General features: G+C 39.0%; 3 protein-coding genes across 5 annotated transcripts; all 3 read right to left on the reverse strand.

Annotated features, from left to right (window-relative positions):
* Positions 1-1921: 1921 nt before the first annotated feature.
* Positions 1922-10790, reverse strand: api5 (apoptosis inhibitor 5). Of its 2 annotated transcripts, none has more exons than XM_030425607.1 (14): positions 10462-10790; positions 9283-9444; positions 8978-9071; positions 8642-8707; positions 8054-8205; positions 7526-7732; positions 6870-6974; positions 5981-6070; positions 5205-5386; positions 4925-5018; positions 4735-4791; positions 3922-4001; positions 3708-3814; positions 1922-2579 (listed from the first exon to the last, which is right to left on the reverse strand). In XM_030425607.1, exons 1-14 carry the CDS (start codon positions 10534-10536, stop codon positions 2500-2502), a joined length of 1551 nt encoding a protein of 516 aa, XP_030281467.1. In that variant the 5' UTR covers positions 10537-10790; the 3' UTR covers positions 1922-2499. The 2 variants fall into 2 exon arrangements, with proteins under 2 accessions (XP_030281467.1, XP_030281466.1); XM_030425606.1 differs by having other exon boundaries at positions 3672-3814.
* A 476-nt stretch (positions 10791-11266) lies between these two features.
* On the reverse strand, positions 11267-17971 carry samm50 (SAMM50 sorting and assembly machinery component). Of its 2 annotated transcripts, none has more exons than XM_030425609.1 (15): positions 17214-17971; positions 15839-15949; positions 15639-15740; positions 15447-15534; positions 15158-15264; positions 14810-14940; positions 14473-14560; positions 13989-14117; positions 13754-13825; positions 13586-13672; positions 13134-13204; positions 12588-12655; positions 12349-12495; positions 12006-12147; positions 11267-11576 (listed from the first exon to the last, which is right to left on the reverse strand). In XM_030425609.1, the coding sequence occupies exons 1-15, from the start codon at positions 17232-17234 to the stop codon at positions 11531-11533; spliced, it is 1410 nt and encodes a 469-aa protein (XP_030281469.1). In that variant the 5' UTR covers positions 17235-17971; the 3' UTR covers positions 11267-11530. The 2 variants fall into 2 exon arrangements, with proteins under 2 accessions (XP_030281469.1, XP_030281468.1); XM_030425608.1 differs by having other exon boundaries at positions 12349-12504.
* A 1171-nt stretch (positions 17972-19142) lies between these two features.
* Positions 19143-20701, reverse strand: efcab10 (EF-hand calcium binding domain 10). Its single transcript, XM_030426748.1, has 4 exons — positions 20547-20701; positions 19776-19940; positions 19409-19499; positions 19143-19300 (listed from the first exon to the last, which is right to left on the reverse strand). The coding sequence occupies exons 1-4, from the start codon at positions 20695-20697 to the stop codon at positions 19252-19254; spliced, it is 456 nt and encodes a 151-aa protein (XP_030282608.1). The 5' UTR covers positions 20698-20701; the 3' UTR covers positions 19143-19251.
* Between the last annotated feature and the right edge of the window lie 127 nt (positions 20702-20828).

The following is a 20828-nucleotide window of genomic DNA, read 5'->3' on the forward strand; positions in this document are numbered from 1 at the left end:
GTTCTGCAATAAAAAGTCCAACATTCTGCACAAAAACCTCCAATTCTTATCGATGTATGTGAGGAGTCAGTTGTTGTTGTTTTTTTTTTTTTGTTTTTTTTTTTTGTGCAAATGCCACATTTTTATATTCTGAGACATGTTTACGCTGTTTAAATTGTCAATCCATAAAAATCCTTTTTATGCATTGAAGTGAATCCTTTAAGAACATGTTTTGAGCTGGATACTGACAAACATCCTGCATGTTAAAGAAGTTTGCGTGAGTGGTTTGTTTTCATGCACGTCCCTGACAAGAGACAGTGGAAACCAGTTTTATATTATATGATAACACACTGATTACCCAAACAAAGAGAAATACCCCATGCTGCATTTGAGCTATTTAGCAACTTCTTATATTATTTGATTTTAAGGGATTTGAGTTAAATCTATTCATGGTTGCTTCGCTGCAAAAACGCTGCCACAGTCGATTCAGAAAAGTTTGAGCGCCCCTCCTCCTCCAGAGCATCCACCTACACACACCAGCACACACGTGTCTTCACATGCAGACCTGTAGCACCCACTGAGAACGCTGTGTGTTTGTGTCTTCTATCTTTATGAGAGCCAGTTTTGGACCTTTTTGAGGGCACGTGGATTTGTTCCTTGTTTTTCATTACTGGATAAAGCACAAGAACAAGACTTTTACAAGTAGAACAGATTTAGTTCAGACTCCAGGTTAAAATTATTTAAATTCATTCCAACCAATTGTGGACTAGGTTCATATAAGGATTTAGTCAGGTATAAGTAGAGGGAACACATTTTTACATCTTTCACATCAAATGATTATGTGCATCAGACAGGTTTTTTTTTACATTTTTTATTTACAGATTTCCACCCAGAATAATACTTAAAACCAAAACTACATTTTAAAATTTGCACTGAGGAAACCGCTTCAGGTTAAACCAGTAGACAGCTAACATTAAAATAAATGCAGACCCTGAGCTCAATGGCCAGTTGTTTTTAAGAAGGATTTTGACCAAGTTTATCGTTTCGTTGGGGCTCAAGGTTAAAATTTCACGTCATTTTAAAATATTTGGCAGGTAAAGGTAGATGTTTAGATCAAACTCAGATTCAATGGTAGGACTAAAATTCAGATTGGGTAAAAAGGAATACAACACATTTGATTTAACACCTTTCACAACAAAAATATCATGTACACCAGACAGATTTTTGTTTTTTAAGTCAAGGACTTAGACCCTGAATAATACTAAACTACCTTTAAACAATGACCGGGCTTCAGATATACTAACTAACACTTTAAGTTCACTGGAGTCAGGGTTGTGGATGGAAGGTCCTCACTAGTATTTTAACATTAAAGGGGTTTGTGTGTGCCTGTGTGGGAGAACGTGTGCGCATGACTGAATGTGCAGAGCTGGGTGTAAAATAAAATGTGTGTTCTAAACATGGCAAAGACTATTTATAGTCCCTTCAATTATTGAGAGCCGGATTCTACTCTTTTCTACTTCAAAGCCATCACACCCACCCCCAGCACCTCAACACACATACTGGACTGATGGGAGGGGGCGCAGTGTTGATGCAGATGTGTAGACGGCTGAGGAGGCACGTTTGTGAGTGTGTGTGTATTTCTAAATGTAGACGCCAGATCGCGGGCTAAAATTACCCCCGGTTCTCTCTGTTTTGGTACAGATATAGGTGAACACGAATAGAAAGATGAGGGACAAGGAAGGAGAGGAGGATGGAGAGGATAAATGGGATGAATGAGTGGGTGAGGGATGAATGGAACATGAGAGCACAGATTGGGAGAAGGTACGATTGGAAAAGGTTTTAAAGATGCAATAGAAGCTTTGCACTGAGCAAAATAAGGGATGTGAAGCAGTAGTTTGTAGCGTAACTAGTGCAATGTTGTACACAAACAAGAGGCAAAAGATCATACTTCCATACAAGTTTATGATAAAAATCCAATGAAACAACATCATTGATTCATACAAAGTAGCATAGTCAGCCAATCCAACTTAAGCTCTAATAAAAAAGAAACCAAGATTAAATAAAAGGTAGAAAGTAATGCATTCATCAACATATCGCAAAACAAGAGGATCTTTATCTTTTCCTACAACAATCCAACAAAAAAAATATTTATCAGTTACAACTTGGCAGTCTTTTGTTCCACAAAAACACACAGAACAGTATTTTTTTAATCAAAGAAAAAAAAAAATCCATATAGATTTACTAGAACTACCGCTTGGCCAAGAGGAACACTGGGAGTAAATGTTAAAAAGTCTGAGTCCCTTGAGTGATACTCTGAAGACAAGAAACCAAACCCCGGACCCCTCCAAAAAACAAAACAAATCGTGATGTGTCAGTTGGGAAAGTGAAAAAGGTGCCGAGACAAGTAAAAAAAAAAAAAGAAAAGGAAGAGTAGGTGACAAATAGTCCATCTTGGTGCAGAGAAGATCTTGAGATCTTGATGCGATGCAGTTCAATGAGCAATATGTACTGTGTGTGTCTTTAATAGATTCGACCTCGGCTCCTGCCGCCTCTGGCACCAAAGCCTCGTCCTCGGCCGCCCCTGAATCCACCACGCTGCTCTATAGCAGAAAAAAACAAAACAGTACATTATAACCCTTCATATCATTACCACTGTTTTTTGTATTGCTGTCAATAGTTTTAATAATACAAAACACCAATGCATACATCACATACACAACAAAAATGTTGGAATTCAAAACACAAGTTTAAATTTAATCAAATGTGTTTGACTGGCATCATATGATGCATTTAGTTTCAACATCGACAAAACATTTAGCAAGATTCACAGAAAAAACAGAGTAGTAATATTCTATATACACAACTAGATGGGAACTTGTGTAAAAATGTAAAAAGAAAAAAAAAAAGAAAACAGAGAGACAATATTAAATGGCTCCACACAGCTTGCCCAACGTTATCTCAAGCCCAGAGATCCAAAATGGATTTGAAAAGATTTTGGTGACACCGCCAAAATCTTCACTGTAGCTACTGAGCTAGAAGCGTGGAGGTTGTAAATTCATTTCAAATCAATTTGGTATATCAGGGCTTCCTGAGACTTGGATTATGCTGGTTTACCTGTATGGAGCCATTTTCTGCCATTTTTTCGTTTATCATTTTAAAACAAGTCCCCATCTAATTCAGTTTCTAACAGTTTTGCTGGGAAACTCCAGAAATGCTTAGTGGACTACAACACTTCACCTGACTTTCCATGACTGAATTAAAATGTTTGGGTTAACTGTTCCTTTAAATACACAATTTTCTTGTCACACAATCATCACCACCATCATCTTATGGCTCTGAAGCGCACCTTGCAGCGATACATTTATAGGTAAAGACATAATGTTATCAATAATATCATTATACAGATTAACAATGGAGACGTGGATTATGCTGCAGGTGTATTTTGAATCAAAGCTGACTATAGCTGCTGTCCTCTAAGGATGAGGGTTCTAAGTGTCCAGAAATGTCTCAAATGTCTTTACTTCCACAGAAAATGAAGGTTTCCATCAAATTTTGTGCCAAATTAAAGTCGTTGAACACACGTGTGATTAGGAATCAACAGCACGGTATGAAATAAATTATAGGTATACATGCCTCACAACAGTGTTTATAAAAATGGCCAGAAAAAGAAAATGCCACCGAGTGCTCCTCACCATAGTTAAAATTGCCAATGGTGGCGCTGTACTTGCCGCTGGGGGGATTATAGATTTGCCGTGCGTCCCTCCGGGATTGAGGAGAGATCTGTTTTTTTGTGCTTCCACTGGAGCCCATCTCCTCACCTGAAGGGCGCTTGGGCCTAAAAACATAAAGAAAGAAGATGAAGATGAGGAAAGATGATGAAAGGGGTTTCTATCACCTCTAACGACAGTCAACACTGGTGACAAGAAGTGGGAGCAGACTTACGCTACTGCCTCTGTCTTCTGGACAGGTTTCCAGGACAGAGTTACTGTGCTCTTGAATGACGGGGGATTGTGGAAGAGATCCTGGAATGAAAATAAAGATTGAAGTAAAACATTTCTAAAAATGTTTCTATTACAACGCAAAGTTTACATTTTATGATCCTGATCCCCAAAACGACTGTGTACATCGTAATACAACCATTCTTGTCATAAATACTTTCCTTGTAAAATGTCACAGTCTTTATTGTCGTTTACACGGTAAAAGAATGGTGCTCAGTTACTTCTGTGTAACAGAATTTTTATTGTCAGGCTTCTTTTGAACAAGAATAAATGATGAGGGGGATATATTGCAGCCCATCACAAAAACAATTCTGTACACAATTTGAGCAGGAGTCTGGATATAAACTATAAATGTAAAGATGTGTGCTGTGAAGTTTGGGAAACACGTGAATACTCCATAAACAAAGTTTGGAACATTTCACAGGTGAACTGGTTCATCGGTAGCAGGTGATAGTTTAATGATTGGGTATGAAAGGGGCATCCTCGAAAGGCTCAGGCATTAACAAGCAAGGGTTCAACACATGATTGTATAAGGGATATGATTACATGGTCGAGGAACACTTCATAAAACACAGTTCATTTACAAATAATTGTATCCTACTTTTATTTACATTTTACACAGCATGCCAACTATACTTTTTTTTAAAGTTTGAACGCTGGGGTTATATTTAATACAGGTTTGTTGTGATGGATTGTAATACTTCATACAGGTGTTCTTCATTTTCTGGTCACTCAGTGTCAATGACAAAGCCCCTACCTTGATGAGGACGTTGATGTTGTTTGTGATCTTGAGAGCAACCACTTTGATCTTGTTCTGATGACAGACAAAAGACAAGTTAGTATATTTGAGATATTTGACAGCAGAAAGGAACACAAAGCAACTTACTATGCTTATGCATGATGGTCCTACTTATATTATGCAAACTTAAGTAGACAGTATTTGTTACCTCTTCTGTCTTAAGAGCATCTCCCGTCTTGCCTTGCAGTGCTACTCGCAGTTGTCTGATGTAAACCTGCAGGCCCCTGGCAAAATACTGTAACCTGTAAGACAATGCACAATCAGTTCCATTGGAAAGGCGATTTGGGATAAAATGACCAAAGAGAATTTTTCTGTAGATTAAGCAAAACCATCAAACACACCCAACATGTTCAAAATGACACTTCAGTTTCATCATTAAATTCAACTACCTGCACTCCAAGAGACATATTCATGCACCATTCTCTCACCTGATCTTAAAGTCTTTTAGCTGCTCAGCGTCCACTTTGTCAATGAGGAAGTCAGGCAGCTTCTTGCCCAGCTGGTGGAAGCTGAAGAGGAGACACTCCACGTAGCTGAACTGCAGTTTGGGTTCCTCATTTGCAGAGTTCTCCCCATTCTCCACTTCTTCTGGTGGCAGCGGCATGAACTCCTATAGAAGTATAAAAAACCATCGCTCAAACCTTTTTGTTTCCCCTACTTAAGTGTCAAAAAGCTGGGAAATTGAAAGTTTATGGAACAAAAGAATACCCAGAAGAGAGTTTTAACCTTTAGCCTAGTATTTATCTTAAACATTGAGTCTACACCATCAATTTTTTCTTCGCTACACCAGCCAGCAAACCTGCCTTTCATATTAAACTTCATCAAGACATACATCAAGAACACTAATAGGGCAAACACACTCACCTACAACAATGAGATTAAGATATAAATAACATTAAAATGTAAGGTTGTTGGTTCAAAATACCCAGAACAACTGGGACAATCCGATTACGTATTCTAAGGTAGAAAATGAATCCTCAGCTGGCTGGGGTCCAGGGTAAAAAGCTGACTTAGAGGACCAGCATATAGCATGTATGTGTCCAACAATATGACTGTGAGGCAAAGAAAGACTAAAAGAAGCCCAATATCTGAAAATGGAGCCAGTTGAAAAACTGCCAATGTATATTTTGATTATTAAGCGCATTTGTATTCCTCCATGTCCAACAACAACAACAACAACAACAACAGGACAATCCGTTCTCACCAGCAGCTTGGTAAACAGCATGTTGAGGTTGGGCTCCAGCTTGTCCATGTCTCCACAGAACGGACTCATCTCAGCCAGCAGCTTCAGCACCTACACATACACATACACACATACACACACACACACACACACACACACACACACACACACACACACACACACACACACACACACACACACACACACACAGCTTTAGCAGAGCCCCTCACACAGTGTAATGTGCATTGCTAATGAGAAACAGTGTTGCGTGGGGCAGACTAATGACCCATTAACAACATGCAGTTGGCTGACACCTCTGACAGGTGGCTGCCACGCTGACTTTGTTTACTACTACAACCGCTCACCAAATGTCAGACATTAGGAATATCGACCTCACACCAGTGGCCATATTCATCGGGCCTCTCAAGTGCTGATTCAGACTGAATAAATCCAGCTCGTCATTTGTCTGATGAAAATACTGGTTGTTGTTGTTTTTTTTACTGGGCTACAGGGTTGCAAAGTTGGAGGAGTCACTGGTTCTGGAAGTGTTGTTCCCCCATTCTGTAGTCTAATGTTTATTCTTTTTTCAAACTGTAGATTTACTTAGAACTGGACATCATACAAAAGTTGCAACCCCAAGGTTATGATAACAGTGACTGACTATCATTGATAAAGATATCAAAAAATGTGGTATTACAAACCTGCTCAAGGACCAAGAGCCTTCACAAGTCAAACTTCAAATGTCTCACAACAGTACTAAATAAAACCAACCACGTATGCTGGTCAAGAAATTCTCAAGTCACAGCAACAATATGGTTGAAATAGCCCTGCTGGACAAAACAATGACGCCAATCCAAGAGAAAGTCAAGAAAGTCCTTATTTCTCGTTAGACGGTGAAAGTAGAGCTCACCTCCAACTGAATGTCCAGCTCAGCCACAGGACTTGTCAGGGTGCTGAGGTTGGGCAGGACGTGTTCACAGAAGTAGGTTACAAAACGTGTGGAATGGACATTTTTCTACAAGATGGGAGAGAAAATATGATTAATTCACACTTTTTAATTACAGTAAACAATGATTACACATCATAAGATAGGCCTGTAGGCAAGCAAAAAGCACAGTGTGCAAAGATTTGTCCATTAGTTGATTTGATATCCTATTAAACATTTATGTTGTTGTAGTTCATGCAAATATGCAAAACACTTTTTGGTTCCAGCCTTTCAAATATGATGATTTTCTGCTTTTCTTTATCTCATGTAATAGTAAATGGAATATTTTCACATCAAATTCAAACATGCACCTTTAGCCTTTCATGGTGAGAGAACTTTACTGAAATTCCTGCTCATGAAGCATTCACTAGTTTGGCTGCTGAAGTGCTTATGAATGTTCAGTTCTTATTATTTTAATAATTTTGCACTCCATCTATACAAATAAAAACATTTTTTAAAAGGGATGCAAACGTAAACTAAAATATAACTTCTAGTCCAGCACAACAGGGGTTTCTGTTATATCTTAAAACATTGCTGATCAGTGAACTTGGTTGATGCAGAGGTGCATTGGTTGTACTCACAGAGAACAGGGGCAAGGCCTGGCGTGTGCACTGCAGCAGGCGGTCAACAGTGTCTGGGTCTGCTGGGTTGAGGGCCTGCTCCAGGAAAGCCTGCTCTACCACCAGCTCCACCAGCTGCTGTCGCCCATTCACGGTCTGTAGCACCCGCAGGCCAGAAACTAAACGCATCAACAGCACAAACTCCTCTCCTGTCACATCCTCCAGCACCTGAGGAGGCAGCCGGTAAGAGAATGATACGCTTAAAAACAATGAATACGGTTTTTACACAGTCCAACTATGTACTATGTTTGAACTAAATCTGAAGTATCAGCCAAGTAATGCATAATTTCTTAAGAAAACAAACGCAGGTTTAGAACAGAAAGTATACGTGTTAGCCTATATCTACATGTAGAAATCAGCTAAATTACCATAGCTAAAACAATTGGTTTTGGCCAGCAGAAGTCTTCACATATCCTGATTCCAGTCAAATGAGCAGTAAAGAGCACGCATCTTTGATTAAAGACAATAAATTCTACACAATGTTCGAACCTTCTTGGTCTCTGCAAAGACGTAGTCCTCCACCTCCTTTGTCATGACGTCCTCTGGAAGGGTCTTCAGTTTGCCTGACAGAAACTTGATGGCCCTTTCCCTCACAATGTCCTCACCTTGCAGGATCTGAGAGAAGAGGCCTCCAAGAGTACCTAAACAATGTGTCAATGCAATTCAAGGATTACAAATTGGATGACAACCCCCATTTGAATGAGGGTTGCAATGATCATGAAAAACACAGCAAGCTGACCAATTGATGTCTTGTGTTTACAAAAAAGTATATTCTGTACATCCAATTTAGTAGGCTGAAATCCAGTATAACATCATGTTCTGGTCCAACTCCTCAATATAAGGGGCACTTATTTTTTTTAATTAAACACACTACTTCAGGGCAGTTCACACAGAATTTCCTGTGGACATATAGTTGAAACAGCCTGTAATGAGACAACATGGGTCATTTTCAGCAAGCAGAATGAAATCTCACTCATACGTATCCTACACAGGGAGATTAAGAACATGTCGCAGTGTCCTGTGTCAAGCACACAAAGGCATCATTTGGCTCTACAATGGAGCAAAACAAATACTCACCCCTGGCATCGATCTTGAAGATAGAAACAAGTGCTGCATTCACTTGGTTGAACTCAGCTGTGTCATCTGAAAGTACAAAAATTAACAGACTCTTCAGTTGTCATTCTTGAGAATACAACTTTTTACAAAATCAGAGACCAATGTGCTGTTTAGAATGACAGGTAAATCAGATTTTCACAACACCCAAATCATGACACTGACCTATGCCATGACTTAAGTAAACAATATGAATGTATCAATACCATACCAGTCTGTTAAGTATTTTGGAAAAACAAATAAAAATAGCCTAATAGAATAATTACATCCCCCAAGTGTGTATTTTGAGGCATCCAATACCTGTTTGAAGGAGCTGGGTGAGAATATCTGCAACTCTGAGGATGTTCTCACCAGTTGCAAAACGTGGGAGCTCTTTGATGGCCTGCCGCCGAATCTGGGCGAAGACAGGTACACATTCACATGAGTGGGTTGTTATGATGGGATAAAAATGACTATTGTAAATCCATACAGTCACTGGAAGAAGGTCCACATCAACCAAGGACCAACACACAAGCTATTTTTTAACATAGTGAATTTAAAGATCAAGACAAACTCCAACTACCATTGCGTCTATTAGATAGAACACTCTGTTCTTTAATACTCACCGACACATCCTCATCTTCACAAAGATCAAGCTGAGCATTAATTGCTGCATCGGCCATTTCTGGGAAGCTGCTGAAGAACTTCGGGATGAACTGCGCTGCCAGGCGCTTCTCCTTCGGGCCACCCTTCACGCCATTTAAGATGACCTGGTAGGCATCTTTGTGCTGTAAAATATTGGCCAATACATTGGTAAACACGGTCAAGACATGAGTCTAGCATAACATTTGGATTCACGCAAATCCTAAAAATATGTTAAGTTGTGGGTGGGAGAATCTTTCAAATCTGAAAAGGCAATGCTGGTGGTGTCAAAGTTATTCAGGCTCAACTGGGAGTCTGGGAATCAATAACAGAAAACCCCCATTACAAGCTGTGGTTGTTAAGTTTGAAAAACATGGTAAAATAACAACCTCCAATGAAATTGCTTTGTGGGCAATCATTTGCTACTACGGAAATCTCAGGCTCAGTGGCACTGTTTTAAAAACAGTTTTTGTCTCTTGAATCCAACGTAAGTGCGATCAATAATTGTCAAATAATAGTTGAATACAAGCCTACGAGTTTCTGATACGCACGAGGACTGTGTGGTTTCAAACTCATGTCACCTACAAATAGAAGAGGCCCCTTTTATTATGGAAGTACATAAATTTAACAAACCTGGATTAAACCTGCCAGTTCAATAACTTACTCCGTAAACTTCAATAATGTGCTTTTTGTTTCGCTAAATTAAACTCAGCTTTGAGATGAATTAAGCAACTTTTCCTAAGACCTAGATAACATGCTCATATTTATAATCAACTTCAAGAAAAAAAATCATTGAAAGAGAAGTATTGCAGTGGATTAGAGTCAACAGCCAAGGCTAAATCGAGCTGCAGGATTTCAAAATGAATGAAAATGGGTTCGCTGATAAAACAAAATTAAATATGAGCGTCTGGTTGACTTAAAAATGATGAACCTCGAGCTAGTACCGCCTATCGTTAGGGTCACTATGGCGAGGCCATTAATATTACCGCGGTCACTATGCTAATGTTACGTTCACTAGCTACAGTTAGCCTAGCATAGCACGCACACAACAATGTTATGTCAACAAAGTTCACAACAGTGGAAGTTAAATATGATACAAAGGTACAGCAACACAACTCTCGCTTAACCAGTGTTTAAAAATGAACGCATATGCCTTTATTTACCTGGCTGATGTTGTCCTTACTGGCATCAGCAAGGAGCCCGTAGTTACGATACAGATCCTCGATAGTGACCGCCATCAGCGTGCGTCCGGGTGCCTGCCGCTCACAGATAAGACCGCCGATAAAAAACGCAGACGAAAACCCCTCTCGGATCACTTTTGTGCCGTTTCAAACGACTACAACACAAACAACGCCGTACTATCGGAAAATACGATTTTCGGAAAGGGGACGGGGAGATGAAATTTCGAGAAGCCCGTGAATGAATACCCCCCCACGGTCTGTCTTCCCGCAATCACTGGTGTGCTGGCTAAAATGCTACGGAACAATGAGTACAGCGCATGGGCATGTTTAACCAACCGCCTGACGATCTAAAACACACGTGACCGCGAGTATGCGCTGAAGTGGTGCGCAGTAAAATCACTCGTGATGCCGGTATGTTCAAGTGACATACAACTATTGACACAACTCTCCTTGTTTGACTTCACTACATTTTATTTTATTTTTTGGACTTTATTTAGACGATCTATTCTTTTTATGTTACAGTGCTCCCGTATATCTTTTTAATAATGGTTAGGTTAATCTGACACATGACAGATGCCTATAATTTTCTAAAATTTATTTGTTGGATTTATCTTTTTAGGAAGCTACAACCTGAGCGATACTGGATCATTGGGGCCAATACCGATACTGATAAAAGGGACTAAAATAATGCAGTTATTGGCAGTTATATTTATAGTTACAGACTATATATAAACACACATTTTTGCAATGATTTCATAGGACAAGAATAGATCAATCAAAACAGAAAGTCAGTGCAAACACTTTTATTGAACTAATTAGTTGCAACAACAATTCTGTACAAGCAATTTTACTTCCAGTTAAAGGTGGGGTGAGCCATTATGGTGAAGGTGGTGATGATTGTTGAGTCTCATTCATAGGTCGTCAAACACCAACGACACAGGAATGAGTTTCAACACTTAAGTATCTTTCTCCAGAATCAATCACCCCACATTTAGGTTTCTGACATACAATGCTGAAACACAAGGAAGCTCTAGATCCAAGACATGTGGTTTCATAGGAATCTGATTCCTGCTCCAAACTGGACCCCGTCACATATCCTGCAAAGACCAGAGGAAATCGGACAAAATGGATATCAAAGCAAACCAAGAATCTGATTATCTTTGGCACATACATGCTTCCTGAAAAAGTATGTGTATATAATGTTATCATGTGTGTCTATGTGAGAGAGCAGGATTGTGTTTAATGTGAAAGGATCTGCCTCCCAACTTGATAGAACAAGGTTATGACATTGCTCAATATTTACTGTATTTGGATTAATCAGCCCTTGAGTATATTTCCCACATGTAGACAAATGTGTGATTTACAAGGCATGAGATAAAGAGGTTCATCTATATGGGCAGTTTTAATGTGATTAGCCTTTTTTTAACTGAAGTGCAAGCCGTTAGACATTAGGTTTACCTAGTGTGTCCACAATAAGTGACATTCAAAATCATCTTACGTAACCCAAGTTGACCTAACCGGCCTACCTGTCTCCACTCTGGACTCCCATGGGAATGCAGTAGTTCAGCTCCAGCCTGGCAATGTTCCCTAAACGCAGCACAATGCCCAGTCCATATGACCAACGGATGCATTCTGCCAGTTTCTTCAAATGTGCTTGTGGCCCCTGACCTGAAAACAAACATCAACCTCAGCCAGACAGAAGTCAAGGGCATCTGCTTCACCAAAACACCCCGCTCCAAGCCTGAACTAGAAAACTAAAAGTCACCAAATTATAACAAACATAATTCTGTCATAAATGTCAAGGTCTGGTCTATAAAACATGAACCTTTAATGGTCTTTACATCTGTGGTCTGTTTCAAAACTACTCACCATAGTTGAGGTTACAAAGGTTTCCTGCATTGAGGAAAAAGTGTGTTCTGAAGAGGTCACCAAAGCCCCCCCTGCCTGGTCTGAAGGGTAGAGGAGTGTAAAGGTGGAGGCCTCCAGCCCAGTAGCCCTCTCCTCCCAGGTAGTCGCCTGCCATACCAGTAATACCAGCACAGAACCTTACAATTAGCCATTAAACGTTAGTGTGGTTACCAAGCAGCTCAGCCAAGTTAATATCTCACCTTCACTCTGTGGGCCCATACTGTACATACTGAATCCCCTAATACTGGTGGGGCCACCAAGATAGAACCTTTGAGGAAACAAAAAATATAATATATAATAACATAAAATACATAATACAATCATGAGCTGTCTATTAATCAATTAAAGAACCCTACAGTTAATTTTGTTGTTTTAATTAGTTTTTAAATCGAAAAATGTAATGTGTTTGTGTAAATTGATTCACCTATTTTTGATTACAATTTCCAAGGATATAATACAACGTCCATCTCAATAAATCCACTTTGAAATCATAGAAAGAAAGAGGCCCTTTATAGTCACTGGACTTGACAAACATTTTCTTCAGTATCAAAACAATCCAGTTACGCTGTCTTGACATCCATGGGTACACTGTAAACAGAAACTGCTAATAGCTAATTTGGCAATTTCCGTGCAAGATTATAAAAAATATAGGTAAAAAAATCTCTATTTTGTCTGACGGGGACCCATAATGTCTAACCTGTGGTCTTGTGGTAATGGTAATAGGGTGGCGTGCTGTATTTCTGTACCTGTCTGCTATGCTTGTTGGTTTGTCACCAATGGGCAGGAGCAAACCACCCCACAGTGAGGCAGAAAGGACCTGGAAGGGAAAGTCAAATAACTTAACAGAAACAACAAACTAACCAAATGTCATAGTATTTCTTTTTTTAACATAAAAATGTGTGCCTGGCTTAAAAAAGACTACACTAAGATAAACAGAAATTAGTCTGTTGTAAATTCAGGTCATTTGTCTTCTCACAGACCATGCTCACACACAAGTCTGGGTATACTGCTTGAATGACTTATTTTGCACTTAATTGTTGTACAAAAAAAATATCTAAACACAGAAAATAGTCCAATACTCCTTTATCCTCTATTTTCTACTTTGGCCAAGTGAAAACTGCTTAAGGTTAAACCACACTTAATGCCCACAGATGAGATAATTTGCCAAAATGCTGAAACGAAAAATGTAGAATCTCACTGAATCCCAGAAAAGTGTTTTGTTGAGCTGGATCTCAAAGTCTTCCTTCAGGAAACTGGCATCTCCCCCGGTGTAACCAGCAAGTTCCTAGACAAACACAACACAAAACATCAAATTGGTTTCCAAGTTCAGTCATATAGCATTTGCAAAAGTGTCAAAACAACAAACCTGATGGATCTTCAACAGGCCACCTTTCTTGGGAAGGATGGATGAGTTTCTGGTGTCGATGACCATAGAATGCTATAAAACGAAAAAGCACAATTCACACAACTACTGTTGAAATTGTGTTTATACAGTTTTCAATTATAACTAGTTACTAGTTATTGTAACTTGTGCAAAAATCTTTTATCGAAAGTTATTACAAATAATGTGAACTCCTCAATGTAAAATAAGAGACAAATACCGAAAGTGAGGACTTGAGTGAATGACCGCTCTCCTCCCGGACGGCAAACGAGGCAGTGCGAGCCAGACAGCCCAGCTCTCTCCACACTCCCTCCCACTTCAGCGTTTGGCTGGTCTTCCACACTGGGAACTGTGGGTGGTAAATTGGTAACGAAACACCAGTTAATTACTTTTATTTTGTACAGCTTTTATGCAGTAAATGAGCATACAGCATATGGTGTTTGTAAAACAGGAAAAATAATCCCGATGTGAAAGCCTGCAAATGACTTTAATTGGTCAACCTTTTTCATCATCCATCCATAAATGATATGTAAATATTAGTGTACGGTATAGTGTATATGGTCGAAAATGTAATAAAAAGAAACCTAAATATGTAAATACATGTGCAAAGGGCCAAGAAATTTGAACACTGTTTTTATGAACAAGATTTTTTAGATTGCACAAAATGTGAAAGATACAGATAAATAGGAAGTATAAGTATTTACGCTCATTTCTGCAGAGACGCCTCGATCCGTCTCCCTCAGTGAACTCCATGGAAACTGACCTGTCACTTTGTACATGTTGAGAGAGATACTGAAAGCAAAGGAAGACAAGAAATAGAAGGTCAATACCCTGTGGTGCTAACTAAATACACCTGTTACTGCATAGGTTACATTGGCCCAAATCTAAAGTTTAAGAACCACATGAGTCATCTTAACTGCCTAATGTCACCACCATGCTACTGATCTGATTAACTTATAGCAAAAGTACCATAGTCACACATGCATACCATGTATCAAGTTGATTAGACCTAAAAGTAAATGTATTTTATGAATGTCTTACTTGCGTTCAAAGTGTCCTGGTTGAGGTTTAAAAAAGGACAGGCCATAGGATGTCTCTTTGGTGCCGTAGGAGAACTGGAAGGTCATTTTCTCTGCCCGACCAAGTACATTGGGTAACTTAAGGCCCAGAACCTAAATTCAAATGGATCAGTTGATTAGGCTTTTCATTTCAAACAAATAACATCAAGTGTTCCAGAAATCTTGAATCAATATGTCTACAAAATCAATGCATAAATAACACAAACAGATACATTTATTTGGGTCGAGCTGAAATACATTTATCAGTATGACACTAAGATCAGATCCAAATCAGTAAGTAGATAGTGACGTGAGCCATCATAGTGCTCACCATGCTTCCTTCATTGTTTCCAACCATGGTGTTGTAGCTGCCCGTCATCCGTCTCAGCTCAGTCACTTCAAACGTCACGTCGAGGCCATTGGGAAGAGCATCCTCACCTAAACAGAAAAAAAAAACAAAAAACTTTTCTTTATTTTATGCTATGTTTAAAACAATGACGTATGTAACATGATTATTACTAGCCTGAAGCGCAGCTCAACAGAGAAAATGTATAACTATAATGAATACATTCATCTGGACAGTGCCTATGTGTACTAATGCATTTTTCAAGACCGGTCACCTCGTGATGTGTCAATAACAACTTCGACTCTTCTGAAGATACCGAGACGCAGCAGCTTCTGTCGGGCCTCGTGGGACCTTCGCATCACCTGCACAACAGATCGAACCATGTGTCGATGCCAGGAACAGCTACTTGCAAGCATAAATTGAACAAGTATTAATTAGATCAGCAACAGTTTTAACTTGCACCTACATCAATCAAGTTTTTTGCCCGGAAGACCCCAGAGATTTCGTAAGTCAACAGGTCCTCCTTGGTTCTTCCGAGCCCATCTATGTGCACTCGTTGAACAACAACCTGAAGGACAAGAGGGACAGGCAGCGTTAGAAACCCATGTTAGATTCCCATTGAGAAAGCTGGGTTACAATTACCGTCTTGAACAAAACAAATCTTACATCCTTGTTTTCAAGAACCTCTTGTTTTGGCTCCAGCTCAATCTCTGGAGCCTCAATGTCATCAGCATGAACTCCAAGCTCTGGCCCATGCATGGGCAGAGGGTCCAGGCTCTACAGCACAGAATATGAGAAAACATATAATCACAATCAAAGTACTGGAACAATGGGACATTTTAGGGGTTCATAATGACACAAAAAGGATATTACTTTTGTTAAATTACACACAACTTACACATGCTTGGTGATTTTACTGTATTTTACATATGTAATATATTTCTATCTAACATATTTTTATTATATACAGGTTTGTAGTGTATGATCTTTACTTTTTTTTTTTTTTACTTTTTTACATTGAGTCTACGCCTGTTGTATGTAATGTGTTTTATAAATAAAACTGACTTATTCTGAAGCTAATCCAGTTCTACACCTAAGAATGTGTTCTTCTCCAAAACAATAGAAATAATTATAAATGCTCTGCAGCAGACAGGGATTGCAACTAATGAGTATTTTTTACTGCTGCTTGATTATGTTTTTCATTTATTCAATCATTAATTAGTTGGTCTGTAAAATGTGAAACGAAGAAATGTAAAATGACTATAAACTGTTGTTTACGTTTTTACAATTATATAGAACAGAGAAAATCAGAAAAATCATCACATTTTCACATTAAGAACATGTGAAATGTGGTGAGGAAAATGGAGAATGTTGCATGGGGAATGGGACTGGATGAATAATTAATAAAACATGTCTGAAAGGGAATAGAAAAATGTAAAAAAAAATAGAATAAGCAGATAAACTGAGAGTTTACAGAATAACATTTAGAGAGTTTAAATTTGTTTTCGCAGCTTTTTAACCAAGTGATTAGAGAATAATGGAAATATACAAAAATCTATAGGCCCATTTCCTTTTACACTCCCTTCTAATCATTTAGCTCACAAGAATATTTTTTCTAGTTAGATCTTTGACTAGTTTGGCTCAGGCTACGGCCCCGTAAAGAATAATGGATCAGAAAACCGAGCAAGTAAACTGCAGTAAACAACACAACTACTGTAGTAAGCATAAGTGGAGCTTCCTGCAGGCAGATTACAGTAAGGAGGCGAGCCACTAGCATGTGTCATTACTGTCTGTAATTTCCATCCAACTACACACCAGAGAGTCTTTACGTTTAATGGCAACATTAAAAACTCGCAGCCATGTTTAGCGGCGAAGTAATTCAGTTTCTTATCAGAGAGCTGAATGCCTGAACCTTGTTGGACCTTGTTGAATGTACAGTGAGGGCCTTTTCCTGCAGCACAGCAGCCGCTCAGTCAGATAAACCCACTGGACATGGAGAGGTCAAAGTCCTAGCTAACACGGTCACCGGACTTCTCCTTACCCTGGCATGGACGGTGCCCATGCTGAGCTCCGTAGGGCGCTGTCCCGGAAAATGTGGGCGAAACTTTGTGCGGGGGTATAAAGGCTAATTTATTTAACCTACAAGTAACCGGAGAATGGCAGTGAAGCTCCGTATAAGGAGGCGGCTATGTCACTTCCTGGTCACGCCCTCTGCAGGGGCGCATTCAACACAACAACGCTGCAAACGAAGGAAAAAGTATACAACATAAAAAAATAAAACAACCAGTATACTGACTGATACTAATTCTGCTATTGTAATTATAATGTTGTATGTAATTAAATGACATGTTTCGTATTTGTTTTAAAGGTGGACTATGTAGTTTTGGGGAAGATTAATCAGAAGAGGAAATTCTTTATTGATTGATATTTTTATGCTGAAGTAAACCAAATAAACAACAATTTCATACTTTTCATACTTTAATATGTTTCTATTGGGCCGACTCTACCGCAAACCACTCAAAGTCTCAGTTTACATCCATGCAGCTCTGATGGCAGGACGGACTTAAAAAGTTAAGGGTTCATTTAGTAGTCATTTTAAACTACCAGGGTTTTAGAAGGTTTTAAAAAAAATTCACAAGGAAGTAAGATAACCTATAGTACTAGGTACTAAGTGGAGAAGGGGTAGGAATTAATAAGCTAATGCTTCTTCCTACTCCTTTTCAAACATACAAAGGGTTTTAATGACTAGTGCTTCAAGTGTAATATATTTTTCACATTTTTGAAATAAAGCATTCATTCATTCATTCATTCATTCATTCATTCAAATAAAAAACTGAAAAGTGTGGTGTGCAAAAGTATTCACCCCCCTGATCAATACTTTGTAGAACCACCTTTTGCTGCAATGACAGCTGCAAGTCTTTTGGGGTAAGTATCTACCAGCGATGCACATATAGAGACTGAAATATTTGCCCATTCTTCCTTGCAAAATAGCTCAAGCTTAGTCTGATTGGATGGAGAGTGTCTGTGAACAGCAATTTTCAAGTCTTGCCAGAGATTCTCAATTGGATTTAGGACTGGACTTGGCCATTCTAACACATGAATATGCTTTGATCTAAACCATTCCATTATAGCTCTGGTTGTATGTTTAGGCTCGTTGTCCTGCTGGAAGGTGAACCTCTGCCCCAGTCTCAAGTCAGGTTTTCTTCCAAGATTGTCCAGTATTTGGCTCCACCCATCTTCCCATCAACTCAGACCAGCTTCCCTGTCCCTGCTGAAGAAAAGCATCCCCACAGCATGATGCTCCCACCACCATGTTTCACGGTGGGGATGGTGTGTTCAGGGTGATGTGCAGTGTTAGTTTTCTGCCACGCAGTGTTTTGCATTTAGGCCAAAAACTTCAATTTTGGTCTCATCTGACCAGAGCACATTCCTCCACGTGTTTGTTGTACCACCGACATGGCTTATTTAAGGGTATAAGGCCCCGTTTACAGGGAAGACGCAGATATTTCCCTGCGGTTTGGCCTCTCATTTACATGAAAACCCCGGTTTTAATCACAGAAAACGATTATTTCTAAAAACTCCGGCCAAAATGGAGATTTCTGATAACAAATATTTGTTTCTCTAAATACACGGCTATTCATAAATGTGGCCTAAGAGTAAAGGGGGGTGAATACTTTTGCACACCACACTTTTCAGTTTGCAAGCCACTGTAGAAGGTGTGTTTGTGTGTGACTTGAGGTTTGTAAACTGAACAACGGTGTGAGATTAAGCCATCTGGGAAGAATCTTGTTTTGTGTCAATATAAAAGTAGAAAAGGAAAATCACCCAGAATTGGGATGCAAAGCTAGGATGTAGACTTAAGAAGTATAAACCTTTTCTTCTCTGTTATCCTAATTCTCTGAGAGCTCCTGATAACACCTTGATATACAAATGCTGACTTAAGCGCAAAAATTAAACTGAAATGCGTGCATCAATGAAAATGCCTGAATCAGAAAGTTTAATAAGAATTATAATTATAACAGCTCCACAAAAATCCTAGTCCCAACGATAACACCGAAATGCATTTCACCATATCAAGTTCACTGTTTTTCACAATATGTTGCTGAGCATCTCTGCAGGCCTTGGGTCCTGCAACAACAAAATGATGCAAAAATTCATTTAAAAATAAGGTGAATTTTATAATTCTGATTACTTTTGTGTTCACTGTGCTGTGCTGATTTTACAAGCTGCTCTTACGCTTCTGTTATGAAAGTCTCACGTGATATTCTGTCTTCATTCACACCTTCAGGACATTCATTGATATCTTTAATGCCCAGTGTGGTCAGAGCTGTGGGGAAGAATGCTCTGTGAGTATTTGTTTTAGTTCCACAGTTATTTTTCAGAGAGAAAACATTTTTTAAAAAAAATTACGAGTAAATGAACAAATTGCTATATGCTTATGACATTTTACAATAATTATTGGTTTAAATGCAGAAAGATTGAATCATTACAAACAACTGGATGAAGATATCTTCAAATTATATTGCCAATATAAATAGCAATTGGGTATGTAATCATATTGAGAGTGCCTCCCCTTCAAGATAGCTCCATGTGCTGTGCTCACCATGCTTGTATTGGGCAAAAGTGATGTACTTTTGATTAGCAGGGTCCAGTATCCCAAAAACTGCGTCCAGGTTGGTGTTGTTGAACAGATTTGGCCCTCTCACATCACTCTGACCAGAAATCTTCAGCTGTTCCAGCTGCTCAATGAGAAACTCTCTGGGATTCTCTGAATCAAAGAATAAATCACAATAAATCACTGTGTTAATCATTAAAATGTGTGTTTTTTCTGGTGTTTCCATTATGAAACAATTAGGAGAACGTTTGTATATTAGTTGTTATAATAGGGTTGTGGGGATATCATTAGAATAAGATCTAATAAGAACAATATCTAGTACAGACAAACATTATGTTCTATTAAAATGTACTTTATGGTCACTATCAACATGTAAGTATGTCCAGAGAAAGGAATCTTGCCTGTGTGTAAGTAACCTCAAACTGTGACACACATCACTATTTTCTCAAAGAGCAGTAAGCCTACTGCTGAATGTCTAGCTAAACCTGTTATGTTGAGGTAGCTCGTCAATGTTCTGTTCACCATCTAGCATGAGGAGAGTCAGAAGGAAAATAATCCTAATCCAGTGCATACTCAGTTAAATAAACTCTGATTTTTGACGGAGAAGATAAACAAAAACTTGTTGTGGTCTATCCATTCCCTGTGCCATGTGTGTTTTAATCAGAGCTAAGTTAACTAGTTTGCTAGCTGCTACCTCGCGTTTTTCAGCACATAATGTTACGGTGCTGTATCTATAAAAGACAAAAAATAAACTCTAACCAGGTCTGTGAAAGAAGAGCATGCTGGTCAGGTTGTCCATGAGCTCCATGATTCTGTGTTTTTTAAGATAATCTGCGGCGTCTCTCTCTCTTTGCGTCGCCATCTTTAACGCTTCACTTTGTTTGAAGTTGTTGCTATGATACGCCAACATCTACCGCGCGCGTCTGTTGTCGTGTACGCTCGTGAGGTCCCTTCCCCACTGTTGGACTTGTTGGTAGATGTTAAACTACTTTTAATTGAGATTTGATGAGTCGTTCTTTCAATAGAATGTCGTAAAATACT

This window comes from Sparus aurata, chromosome 8, assembly GCF_900880675.1.
Source record: "Sparus aurata chromosome 8, fSpaAur1.1, whole genome shotgun sequence".
Classification (NCBI taxonomy): domain Eukaryota; kingdom Metazoa; phylum Chordata; class Actinopteri; order Spariformes; family Sparidae; genus Sparus; species Sparus aurata.